The 14,125-nt window shown below is 39.7% G+C and overlaps 1 protein-coding gene across 2 annotated transcripts in view; it reads right to left on the bottom strand.

The window, feature by feature from the left end:
* The window catches only part of CRYBG1 (crystallin beta-gamma domain containing 1), a 164,309-nt gene that overhangs the window by 45,814 nt on the left and 104,370 nt on the right, over positions 1-14,125 (bottom strand). Inside the window, exons 4-5 of one of the 2 annotated variants that reach the window (XM_060237652.1) lie at positions 2,009-3,437; positions 1,745-1,921 (exon numbers count right to left, since the gene is read on the bottom strand). In XM_060237652.1, coding sequence (XP_060093635.1) covers positions 1,745-1,921; positions 2,009-3,437 — 1,606 coding nt within the window. The remainder of the gene's footprint in view (positions 1-1,744; positions 1,922-2,008; positions 3,438-14,125) is intronic. The other variant, XM_060237659.1, reaches the window with a different exon arrangement.

Here is a 14,125-nt window from a genome sequence, read left to right as displayed (position 1 = left end):
ATAGCAGCCACCCTACAAATACCAACAATGGTGAAGTAGTTGGAGTTTCAGACTAGGATCTAGGAGACCCAGGCCTGAATTCTCACACTGCCATGGAAACTCAGAGGGTCACCTTAGGCCAATCACTTACTCTCAGCCTAATATATATCACATGGTTGATGTGAGGATGAAATGGAGTAGGGGGAAATGATGTAAGTTGTTTTGGATCTCCATTAGGAAGAAAAGCAGGATATAAATGAAGTAAATAAATAGTAAAACTAGGTTAAGATGGTGCGTAAATAAAAGTTAGATTGGTTGTGGGTGGGAAGGAGAGAAGGAAACAGGGAAAGGTTTCAATATGGGATTGCCAGGATAAGACAAAGGGACGGAAAGTGTGGGAAGGAGGATACAGGGGGAAACCCACTGTGCAATGGTGTGTATACAGATAGAAGACAAAACTCTGATGTCACAATGGGGAGAAAAGTGGGATAGAAATACTTAAATAAAAATATCTACATTCCAATTTATTGACACTGCTTGAAAGAATGAAAAGATAAAGAAAATCATCAGTTTTTTATGAAACACATTTTCAGAACACCAGAGAGTATTCCAAAAGAAGATATATGTAATGAGAACATACGTTTAAATGATAAAAATTACATTGTTATTAAGAATGTAAGTAGAGCCTGCTGGTTCAGATGAGATATTCATCTACTCCAGCATACAGTGGCCAACTAGTTGCCCTGGAGGCCAAAAAACAGAAGTTAGTTGATATACAGAGGTTTGCTGCCTGTGTATGTGGAGGCTTCTTTCAGTCACCATACCTTTCCTTCAAGAATATGTTTAACCCCATTTTCATAGTTATCTATGCTCATGGCCATCACTACCTCTGCAGGCAGTGAATTCCTCAATTTAATTACTTGTTGACTAAAGAAGTATTTCCTTCTGTCTGTCCTGAACTATTTTTGAACAATTTCATTCGGTGCCATTTATCCCAAATTGGGTGCCATTATCATACTTGACAACTATATACCAGTGCCTTGAGAAGGAAACTTTTTTCTAGAACAGTGGTCTCCAAGCACCGGGGCCCGGCCCGGCCCGATACCGGTTCGTAGCCCATCAGCAACCAGGCCGCCAGCTGAGCTGCCCCCCCTGTGGTGCCCCACAGCCTCCCGCCCCGCTTCCTCCTCCTGTGTCACCTCCTCCTCCCTCTGTGTTTGTTATGTTAAGCTGGGGAAAGCGCCTTCCCGGCTCTTTAAAAGCTCACCTTCCTCCCCGCGGCAGCAGCTGATCCGTGGGTGAAACCGGCAGCAGCGGCGAGTGACCGCTGAGCAAGCCACACTGCCCTTGCCTCTGAAGGCAAAGGCAGCGCCACTAGTTTAGCAGATTGCTCACCGCTGGGGAGGGGAGAGAGGCGAGCTTTTAAAGAGCCGGGAAGACGCTTCCCCTGGCTTAACATAATGAACACGGAGGGAGGAGGCGGCGACGCAGGAGGAGGAGGCGAGGCGGCTGCGTGGCGTGGGGGGGAGGCCAAATTCAATTCCCCCACCCTGCTGGTCCCTGGTGCCAAAAAAGTTGGGGACCACTGTTCTAGAAAGTCAAATTGCCATTTCAAATTTTAATTATTCTTAGCTCCAACTCAAAAATACATGTATTTCATAGAAAGGGGAAGTTCAAATCAAGTTACAATCAATTCAACATGCCAAACATGCAAATCATGCAGTCACATGTCTAAAACTAGATAAGCTGACTACATTAAATGTACCTCCACATCTAAGAAACCAGGGGAGATGTTTGGTTCATATTGGCCAGACTGCAACCAGCTTGAAAAACTGGTGTCAGTATTTCCAAAGTTTGGCATCTGCAAAATTCTCTCTTTTTTTGCATCATAAGTTTGTATATCTGTTTCCATGTACTTTGGAGCTTTAAAACCTGGAAGAGACTGAATTGCACAATCAGAAATCACAATATGCTTATTATTCAAAGTATAGACAGTTTATGATTTTTATACAGATGCTTGTTCTGTTACCTCCAATAGCTGAGCTGTATCAAATCTTAATGGTATTTTCCCTGTGGAATCAGCACTCTTCTGAGATGTAAATGATGTTGTGATAGTATTTATAGAAGTTACAGAAGGCCTAAACACTTTTTCTTTAGTTGAAAGCAGGCTTGAAAAGATGGCACTATTTTCAAGTCGAGATCTCTTAATGTCACCATCTATGCTATCCATATTCTCTTTCCCATTTGTTTCCTGAATGAATGCAGGGTCTCTTCTGTTGGATGATTTCAGTGACTGCAGAAGCATGCTGTTTTCAGCAGAGGCACGTTTGGGTCTGACTTTGGCCTCAGTTTCTAGACTTTGCAATTTAAGCTGTAAGCATGGGGCTAGATCTAGTGGTCTGTCCCTTTTTATCCCCAAACCAACTGTAAATACATTAGGATCAAAAATTTTCTCTAGGTTGTCCTCATGTATTGGAGGCATAGCAAAGTGAGGTGCAGGCGATTTTGGAAGTTTGGTCTTTTTCTTTTTCTGAGGTATACAGATAGCACTGTCTAGGTTTTTAATTGTTTCAGCAAACTTTTCCATATCTGAAGGAGAATCACAAATGCTTTCATCATTGCTAGCTTTAGAGAAATTACAAGCACGGCTTGGACTTTCCTTCCCATTACTATTTTGCTCAAATACTCCTACACTTTCTGAAATATTTGCCTTTTTGTCATCACTATTAATCTCAGAATTCATGTTGTTCTCTAATTCTAATTTTTTGTGCACAAAGTCAAATTGCTGTAGGTTTGTATCATCTTTATAAGGGGAATAAGTATCTCTATCAACAGAAAGTCTCCCTCCACTTTCAGGTGATACTGATGTGGCATTCATTTTCTTGTTTACACTATTTTGGGAGGCTTCCATTTCTTTAATCTGGTGCAAAGAGGTAGTTTTGGGGAGTAAGTTGTCCTCAGCTAGTTCTGCATCAGTTTTTTTAGGATCAAAAACACTCACTTGATCGTCATCATTACCATCTTTATCACTTGGATTCAAGAGAGACCCCACATTTCTAACTTCCTCATTGTTTAGAATGCCTGCCTGAGTTCCTTCTTCATTTTTTATCTTTGTTTCTGAAGACCCTCCTTTCAACTTTGCACCATTTTGCAGTGGCTTCTGGCGACTGTTTGGTTTACTTGTTATTCTGTTAGTCTGCTCAACTTCAGCAGGCTGTTTCCCAAACTTCAGCTTTGCTCTTCCAACAAATGTATTTGATACAGAACCACCTTTCTTTGAAGTTGAGACTTCAGCAGGTTGATTTTGATTGCTATGTTTGCTTTCAAACATGGATATTTTATTGGCAATACTGAAGTTAATTTTAGCAGCTTTGTCCAGAGAATCTTGCTCGCTTCCTGCATCTTCTGAGATTCTGGGAGCTTTAAGGTTTAATTCAACATTCTTTGGTTTAGCTGGTCTGGAAAAAACAAAAAATAGCTTTACAATGTATGTCAACAAAGCTATTTTAAGGAGATGTTTCATTCCAACATTCTGTTACCATCTTACACTATTATGTGAAATCTTTTTATAAGAGAAAATTCCTATTAGTGTTACAAGTATCAGCAAAAAAGCAAAAACAAAAAAAACCCAATGATTTTTTTTTTCTTTTGCCATCAAATCAAGCTGGCTTCTAGCAACTCCTAGTGAGGATTGAAGGCAAAGAGATGTTGAAAGGTGGCTTGCCATTGCCTATCTCTGAGATCTGACAAGATCAGGTTTGCCTGGGCTATGCACGTCAGGGCTACAAATGAACTTTCTAATGTTGAATAAAGACTGCAATCATAATTATACTTAGCTAAGTAAATATAACTGAAATATAGTTAATTCAGAAAAAAAATCTAAGATTATAAAAAGAGAAAACTCATTTATTATACTGCTAGCTTTTCAACAGTAAATTAATTTTTCCTTGATTAGCTATATGCTTCAATTGTAAAGGATTTCTTTCATTCCTTAATACATCAAATGAAAAAGACAGCAATATCTGAGGATCTTTCTTCTCTCATAGAAGTTTGCAACAATACTGAGCTCACTCTGAACTTTGACTCTCAGACAGCAAAAGCTTCAGCATGGACTTGTTGCTTTTTGACAGGTTTTAATTACTCAATTTTTAAAGCACTTCATATATGTGAACTAATTTTCAAAAAGCAAAATCCAGGAGTGCATGTCCCCAGCTTGGATTGGCGCTGCACTAGGAGAGGGAAAAAGGTATCCTTCCATGTCTGGATGTCTTAATTGTGACCAGTGTTCCCTCTAAGCTGAGTTAGTGTGAACTAGCTCACAGATTTTTAGCCTCCAGCGCACAGACATTTGTCTTAGTTCACGAAGGATGACCCCAGAAGCACACTAATCTATGTGGCAGCTCACAACTTTCATGAGCCAGTAGCTCATGAAGCAGAATTTTTGCTCACACAACTCTGCATCTTAGAGGGAACATGGATTGTGACCTGGGATTTCTTTGCAAGAAATGTCAGAGGATCTGTGAGCTCTGTCTTGTCTAATTTGACCCCCAAGTAACTGGTCTTTGGCATTTCATATATTATGTGTAGGTCCCTCATTACACCTACATCACTCCCTGGTGTTCTATAATTCTCATTTTAAAACACTGAAGTATTGGAAAGTTCATGAAACAGTCTTCTAAACAAGAACACTTTAGTTTGTCTTTTTGAAAAAAACCCAGTATTTATACTGAATATTTCAAATGCAAGCACCAATCTGAATCCCCAACTGCTATGAGTTGATATTACTACAAGGCAGCCTTCCACAGAAAGACCTTGTGTGACAGAATTCACTCCAGCCTTGGTCCCCAGCTGGTGAATGCTTTTTTTTTTTGTTATTATTACTGAACTGAAATCAACAACTTCAAAGAAAGCTACCAAATTACCTCCATGAAGACAGGAAGCAACCAAGCTTGGACATACAAGGTCACCTACTGTTCTGGCACGCATGCTTCAATTGCACAGTTTTTATGGGCTGCTATAAAGTAAGAGCCCCATGGCGCAGAGTGTTAAAGCTGCAGCACTGCAGTCCTAAGCTCTGCTCATGATCTGTTCAATCCCCGGTGGAAGCTGGGTTTTCAGGTAGCTGGCTCAAGGTTGACTCAGCCTTCCATCCTTCCAAGGTTGGTAAAATGAGTACCCAGCTTGCTGGGGGGAAAGTGTAGATGACTGGGGAAGGCAATGGCAAACCACCCCGTAAAAAGTCTGCTGTGAAAACGTTGTGAAAGCAACATCACCTCAGAGTAAAAAATGACTGGTGCTTGCACAGGGAACCTTTCCTTTTCCATAGACATAAAGCTAGCAAAATCCTAACCATGGTTAAGAAGGAGGGCAAACAGGGTTACCAGGTCTGTGTTGGAAAATATCTGGAGACTTTGGGGGTGGATCTGGGAGATGGTGGGATTTGGGAGGGGGGCCTCAGCATGGTACAATGCCACAGAGTTCATCCTTCAAAGCAACCATTTGCTCCAGGGGAACTGATCTCTGCCAACTGGAGATCTGTTGTAAAAATGGGAGATCTCCAGGCCCCACCTGGAGGCTGGCAACCCTAACTGGGCAAACTATGGGATTCAATCCATTCTCAACTCCAGCTCCTTTCACTGTGTATGGTAATTCCCCTTGGCAGTTCATCAGTATTAACCAATGTCATAGGGAATTCCGCCAGACACGATGGAACGAATACTCCAAGAACTGTTCAGATATGTGTTGACTGCTGCCAGAATAGTATGGCATCTACGTGGAAAGTTGAGGAATGTCCAAATAAAGAAGCATGGAAAGATAGAATGACAGAATATACAACTATGGCCAAATTAACTAATTATATAAATAAGAGGTCGATTAAAGAGTTTGGAAAAAATGGGCAAATTATTTTGAGTATTGTAAGTAAAAGGGGTGTGTGTGTGTAAAATGAATAATACTCTACCCTGAATGTGATAATGCAATTTTAATTATTTTATGTTTATATGTAACTATTTTATGTATATATATTTTAATTTTAATTTCTTTCTTTTTAATTTTTAATGTAAAATGCAGATGGTTAATAACTATGGATTGAAGATAATTATCATGGGGATAATTTGTTTTTTTAAAATTAAATACGCAACTTTAGAAGATTGGTGTTGAAATGTATTGAAAGTGTTAAGCAATGAGTTTTGTAATGAGATTATGGATAAACTGAATTTGTATGTCTGTTAATTAGATTTTACCTATTTCCCATCTTTCCTTTTTCTTTTTTGTACCCTATAAAATCTGAATTAAAATATTTAAACAATAAGTATAAACCAGGGCACCATCTTAGTAATGGCTAGTGTTATCCAAGTTCTTTATGGTATTTTGGGGGGTTAGTAACTGATATGACACACGGGAATTTAAAGTTCACAGTTACGCTTATGAATATATGTTTCTTTATTGAACCAACCTACCGGTACTCTCTTGGGAGCAAATGTAAATGTACATGACAATAATGAGTGGGAAATTTTTAAAAGGTCCATGATAAGGAAAATGAAAATTGATGCTCACGCTGGTGCTCTAAGACAGAGGTCCCCAACCTCTGGGCCGTGGACCGGTCCTGGTTAGCAACCGGGCCGTGAGTTGTATAATTATTCATTATATATTACAATGTAGTAATAATAATAAGAAGACGACACTGGATTTATATCCTGCCCTCCACTCCGAATTTCAGAATCTAGAGAGGCTCACAATCTCCTTTAACTTCCTCTCCTACAACAGACACCCTGTGAGGTAGGTGGGGCTGAGAGAGCTCTCCCAGAAGCTGCCCTTTCAAAGACAGCTCTGTGAGAGCTATGGCTGACCCATGCTATTCCAGCAGCTGCAAGTGGAGGAGTGGGAAATCAAATCTGGTTCTCCCAGATAAGAGTTCACACATTTAACCGCCACACCAAATTAATAGAAATAAAGTGCACAATTGTGTCATCCCCCCACCCAGGTCCATGGAAAAATTGTCTTTTACAAAGCCGGTCCCTGGTGCCAAAAAGGTTGGGGACTGCTGCTTTAAGAGATTATTGCAGGAACAAAATCACACCAAGGGGACTTTGCATTAAAAAAAAATCCTGGAATATTCCCCTATGATGACAAATTTAGGGAGAGATGGTATGCAATTCTGAATAAGTGCTCAATGGACCTAATTATTTTGCTTATAGAGACAGCTATGAATGAAAGCTCCAAACTGGAGAAGGATACTAAGCAACTGAAAGTAAGTATTCAAACCTCCCTTAGTATAGAGTAATCGTCAACCAAAATGAAACATAGATAGAGAAATCTAGAAACAATTGACATCTAGAAAATGAGGGATTTTTAAAAAATTAAAATTTCAGAGATACAACAAAAATTATAAGGTTTACAATTGGTCAACATATAGGACTGGTATCAATAAATCAGTGTCATTTGACACAATATAGACACCATTTCAAATTTAGATACAACTTCTATTACAGAAGGTAGAGCATCTAATTAATCAACACAACTGCCATGTAACGTAACACCATTCCATCTTAAGTATAGAGAATTATTTGGGTTGCACTGAGAACTAAGATCAGAGAGGAGCTACAATGCTCTGGAAACCAGACCCTTTCACAAGAAGAGAAACCACAGGTCGTCATTTTGACAAAGATACAATTGGAACCAATTAAATTGCAGGTACTTAATAAAGGTCTCTCCTTTGTCCCTACTTTGTCAGTAAATTTGTTTCAGTTAATGCACCTATTTAGAAAAATTAGATTGGCTGATTTTTTTTTAAGAAAGAATGATGCAATGATGCAAGATATTTTAACACTGGCGTTGGCACTTTAAACCCAAGTCTACATTCAATCTTCCCTCTAATAATCCTAGAGTTTTAGTTTTTCAGGATTTAGTTATAGAGAATATCAACAAACTTGAACAGCAGGAGACTTCTGTCTGGCACAATTTAGCAATTTGGAAAATCAAACTCTCAAACAACTCTGTCAACATACAGATGTTGTTCTCAAACCGGCAAATAAAGGTGGTGCCTTAGTTGTATGGGACCAGGAAGATTATATTCTTGAGGCACAGGGAATTAAATAATGAGACCCATATTAAGAGCTTAAGAAACCTGACTGTGGAGATTTAAGAAGAGATGGAGGAATTGTTAGATGAAGGACTGTCAGCTAATTGTATTGATAAACATACGTATGATTTTCTCTTACAGTCAGAAAAGAGAATGCCTCGGTTTTATTTACTGCTCAAATATTTTTTTAAAAAAAAACCCTTCCCCAGTTCCAGGTAGACCAATAGTCTCACGCTGAGGTTCCATTTTAGAAACTCTGACTATGTATTTGGACCGTGTGCTAAAACCTCTAGTTGGCTATGTGAACGATACAATGTACTTCTTGAATCATACAGCACAGGTTAAATTACAGAGTGAGCACATATTGTCTGTTATAATGGATGTGATCTCTTTTTATATATATATATATACAGTTAAGAGATTGACAGCAATAGTTGGGTACTGACCCTACGATTCTTATGTAGAGCCAACCATAGTTTGATTAAAATTCATGTAAAGACAGAGAAGCTGAAAGCAGCAAGCTAAAGGCTATTTAGGCTGAATGCTAAATGTAAATAACTTTAATCAGACTACATCTTATTTAAATACTGTATGCTTATATTTTTAAGAACTGGGACCTTTATGTTCCATTGTAAAATTACTACATGCTCTAAGACATTACAATGTCAAGTGACTCAATGACAAAGTTTCTAAAATATATACTATGGATAGAATTTTCAAGTGCTTTCATAATAAATTCATATTAGTAGGTTGTTTAGTTATTCTCATGGAATTTCTGTTTATATAATTACGTTCAAATTTGTGATTCTCTATTGCTTTGGGGATGAGATCAGGAGATCATTTTTAAGGAACTCTCCATCCCCCACCCCCAATCTAGGTTTTTAAAGAAAGCTGCAAAAAGTCTAGTTTTTTGCTATAGCCCCAATCTGCAGTTTTATGTATCTGTAAATGGGGCTGTCACGATCCTCAGCCTGGGGCTGAAGAATAAGAGATCCATAGGCCTCAAGGAATCCTCTCTTACACAAAAGCCTGAGGCCTGTGGGCAAATTTTCAAAAAGGCCTACAGTTCCCAAGTACCCTCCAAGTCTTATAATTTGGCTGTGAACAAGTGGAAGAAAAGCAGAAACCAATCACTGGTAAGGAAACAGAACTTGGACAGGATACATATAATGCCAGTGAAAGAGGTTGTTTGTTCCTGGAAGTTGAGCAGTAGGGGAAAGTTGATCCTTCTCCCCATGGCAGGGTTGCCAGGCAGAGCATTTCCACTGATTCTTAAAGCTACCCTTCCATCCTTCCAAGGTCAGTAAAATGGGTACCCAGCTTGCTGTGGGGAAAGTGTAGATGACTGGTGAATGCAATGGCAAACCACCCCCTAAAAAGTCTGCCATGAAAACGTTGTGAAAGCAACATCACCCCAGAGTCGGAAACGACTGACGCTTGCACAGGGGACCTTTCCTTTCCTAGTAATTACCAATAAAAATATGGTCAGAACTTCCTGTGCTTAGACAAGGCCTTATTTTTCTTTTAATTTTTCTTGCTAAGATAATCACTCCACTCATTTCTGCAGACCAACCACCTGAAGATAACCATTACCTGGAGGTATCCTGCCCTTAAATAGGCAGATGAGAACCCTACTCCACAGTGGGATAAGTCTGGCCTAATGGGATCAGGTATTGGAATAGAAATGGGAATTAAGTAAGGCAGTCATGTTAGAGACCTTTACTGTTTTCCAGCCAGCTCCTTTTCTGTGTTAGTTTTGCCCAGCACAGTTGCACTGACCCTGTATCAATTTTGCCCCATTTTTGTAACAATTCCCTTACTTAAATGTTACAGTCTGTTTAATAAATTGTTTCTTGTTCACTTTGCCTGGAATCTTCATGTCTTATATCCAGTCACACAGGAAGGCACACTCTGAGTAAAAAGGGAGCTGCCTGGGGGACAGGTAGAGCGCTCTGTCCTCTCTAGAACCAGAGAAGTTGTTGAAGTCAGCTAAGGCCTTTGCCTGTTCAAGGCCTGAATGTGGCAGGGAGAAAGGAGGAGATGTGTGCAGAGGGAAAGATCCCTGGAAGGGATTTCCCCTATTATTGGGTTAAATGTAAAAAAAAAAAAAAATCATTTGGCTTGGAATCACAGAAGCTTAACACAGTATCCCTTGATCCTCCATATTTCCCAATTAAAATGCTAACCAAACAAATTACAAGGATGATCTGACTCCAATGGCAACAAGAGAAAGAAATTTTACTTAAAAAAATAGAAGCACATCTTACATGACATACTGATGTAGGTACATTTAACTTATTGTGAACAGATTAACTTCAAAAGGTTAACAGCTCCAAGCCCATGGAAGACAGAGGAGAGGTCCTATGTAAGATAAAAAAGAAGGCAAGCAGTGGCCAAAGATGCTCAACATCTAACTCATGAGAGGATGGGACCAACTACCAAGTGTACCTGAGTGAGAGAATTCTCATAACGCTTTCCCTCTAAGGTCCTCTTGCATACAGATGTTCAATGGCCGTTTTCCCACTTACCTTATCCCGGAGCGACGTCCCTCTTCACCGCACTGCGTCTGCGCGGATTTCACACAAACCGCTGCGCGGCACCAGGAAGAGCCGCGTAGTCCCGGGGCTTTTGCATCGCAAATGTAAACTGCTTTTTGGCGGTTTACATTTGCGACGCAAAAGCCCCGGGACTACGCGGCTCTTCCTGGTGCCGCGCAGCAGTTTGTGCGAAATCCGCGCAGACGCAGCGCGGTGAAGAGGGACGTCGCCCCGGGGTAAGGTAAGTGGGAAAACGGCCAAAATCTAATACCTCTGTAGCAAACCTGCATGGCCCCAACTCTTTCATGAGAAGCCATGCTGAGAATTAGATATATCGATGGGAAAAAAAGTTTACACTGAAGCATGTCACTAACTCATTCTGACAATGTGAAGAGAGGGAGGGGAGCATGAGTAGAGAGTTTGCCCATCATCTTTGAATGCCCCTTTAGCTGAGGAAGGGCTATTCTTTGGGGGGAAAGCTCTTATGTTGTACATGGAAGACTTTGGAACTCATAAGGCACTGGCTAGTTCATGGCCAGAGTTCCTGAACAACATACATGCACTTTTCCCTTTGTTTCACTATTACCTCTGGTCAAACAGGCTTGATAGGCTTTTGAAACAGTACAAAAACCTGCCCAACCTGTTTACTGTAGATGAAAGTAGAATGAGTGTTTATATACAAGAAACAATCCCTCTTTGAAATAACTTTGAACGCCACATCTTTCTAGTCCAAATTAATGTAATAAACAACAACCAATGCAGAAGGGCACACATTAATGCAAATATGAAAACAAAACATGGGAATAAAGACAAACATTAAAGCTGGTAACAGACAGCCAAACAAAGTCGGCCTGAAGAAGAGCACCCCGGAGCTTCCAGACAGTGCTGCAGGAAGGGATGGCCCTTGGGCAGCCGGGGAGCATCTGGAACACTCCCGCGTCCCGCTTGCGGCTCCCCGGGCACTCTCAGGGCACCTCCTGGTTTTCCAGACGGCCGGTAGGCGCCTCAGAGGTGCTGCAGCAAAAAGGTACCACTTTGAAAGTGGTACCTTTTTGAGCCGGCTCCTGGCCAGCCTGGGATGGGACTGGAGCGGGGATGGCAGGCAGATGTGCATGTGTGGACCTGCTTTTTTGGTCCGCCTGCCTCTCGTCCCCCGGGCAGCTTTAAACACCCATCTGTTCTCACCCTAAAAGTCCAGGAATTTACATTCGAATTCATAGTTCGGTGAAAGGCATATTTAAGTTTTAATCTCAAAGTTGTTGATTAAGTAGTAAACCAGAACAAATGACACAGTGAATTATTGGTGTCTTTAAGAATACAGTGCTTCATCCATTCTGTTTATCAATTGTGAGCTAAAAGCCCAACTCTATGAATAAAAATAGTCTACAAACTGTCAGTAAATAATTAGCCCTGAAAATCGCATACTTTAGCTTCCCTTAAAGAAAAGCATTATAAATAAACATGTCATTATATGTTAACAAAATCTACTAAAACATGGAAATTAATCTTATCTATTAAAAATCCTGCAGAATGTTAAGGAAATATGGTAGTATTTAGTGGACTGCAGTCTACCTTTCTACATTCCTTTCAGAAATTTAAAATAAGACAGCAAACTCAATTTGCATAAGAAATAAATTGTTTTCTTCTCAAAATAATAAAACTACAGCCTTCATAGAAACTGAAGCCAAGTTTCTTATCCAATGAAAATGGAGCAGAAAAAATGTTCTCAAATGATTTATGGTCCCCATAACACAACACACCTTGCAATGCCTACATTTATAGTTCATAGTTTCCACTGGAAACTACACAGATGGGTCATGGATCAAAAAGCAATGTATATCACAAAAAGAGTTACTGCTTTATTAATCTGAATATCATGATAATGAAACACTAACACCCAACTGCTAAAAAATATTTATCTGGAAATATTTATCTGAAGTCCTGTAGACTTCAGTGTGATTTACTTCATCCTTCATCCTAACCCCAATAATGCTTACCAAGAAGTAAGCTTTATTAATTTTAATGGGACTTACTCTTCAATATTTACAATTTCAACTTATCTATTAAATTACAGGTGTATTCCTTAAAAAAAAAACCTTTAGAAGTAAACACGACTAAACTTAGTGGAATTGACTTCTGGGTGACCATGCTCAAAATGAAACCGATTTAAATTTTAAGAATTCCTTGCCCAGATTAAGAAACCACATGCAATGAAATGCTACGTCAGAAGAGTGCAAGAAGTGCTTTGTAAAATTAAGGATTCAAGATGGGTAAGCTGGTAGTAATGGAGAGTCACATGACCCAACTCCATAAGGAAATCACATCTGACAATTGTCACGTCTGACAATTTGTCTTTGTCTTAAAAGAAGACAAAAGAACCTTTGCTTTAATCAAACTAGTCAACTTCTTTTTAAAAATCAAATTCACCAAAACATTGTTCATATTTTCCAGGTATTTGTGAACAAAGAACAGGCAGAACCAGAAGCAGAGATTGTATATATCAGCATAAATCCACTGATCAATCCATTTGAATTTATGTAGATCAACAAATACTCGTTCAATATAATACTTTATCACACAGCAACCTGTTACAAAGTTGTTCAGCTACCCTTTTCAAAAAATCAGACTTCAACAACACGCACAATATACTTTACTTCTAAAATCATTAGTAAAATTGGATTAGATAAAATATCCACTTTTAAGTAGCAGAACTAAGACTTTGTTCAGACATAACAGCAAAACTGTGACTTGTTACTATGTATCACGGAATTCACTGCTACAGGAGGTGGTGGCGGCTACAAGCATAGACAGCTTCAAGGGGGGATTGGATAAGCATGTGGAGCAGAGATCAATCAGTGGCTATTAGCTTCAGTGTGTTGTTGGAACTCTCTGTCTGGGGCAGTGATGCTTTGTATTCTTGGTGCTTGGGGGGCACAGTTGAAGGGCTTTTAGTGTCCTGGCCCCACTGATGGACCTCCTGATGGCACCTGGGTTTTTTTTTGCCACTGTGTGACACAGAGTGTTGGACTGGATGAGCCATTGGCCTGATCCAACATGGCTTCTCATGTTCTTAAGCATGCCAGCTCCTTGGGTGATTGAGCTCATGTTCCCTCTTCTTTCACATGCAGCCAAATAATTAAGAGCATTTCCATTTTGTGGCAAAGCAGTTTCCCATAAGGTCTGATCCAGCAAACTATGGTTCTCATTTCTCCTACACATACCAGAATTTCAAACAGCGGCTCAATACTGCTTTGGAATGTTGGTTTGCAAAAAAAAAAGCACGAACTGTAGTTTGTCAGTTTAGACATAATGCTTTTTTTTTTTTTGCCACAAACGCAATAATCTCTAATTACCTGGCAACATGAAGAGAGAAGACAGCATATGAACCTGAGAATTCTCTACGCTGGTTTGTAATAACATCTAAACAAAACTTTAAAGGTATATCTGTGAGAAACTTCTCTTTGATTTTCACAAAGTAAATCCTTTTCTCCAGAGCAGTTCAAGCATTCACACATGCACAGTGTGGTCT

Source organism: Heteronotia binoei, chromosome 1 (genome assembly GCF_032191835.1).
Source record: "Heteronotia binoei isolate CCM8104 ecotype False Entrance Well chromosome 1, APGP_CSIRO_Hbin_v1, whole genome shotgun sequence".
Classification (NCBI taxonomy): Eukaryota; Metazoa; Chordata; class Lepidosauria; order Squamata; family Gekkonidae; genus Heteronotia; species Heteronotia binoei.
Note: the sequence above shows the minus strand (reverse complement) of the source record. Positions and strands in the feature narration are given on the sequence as shown.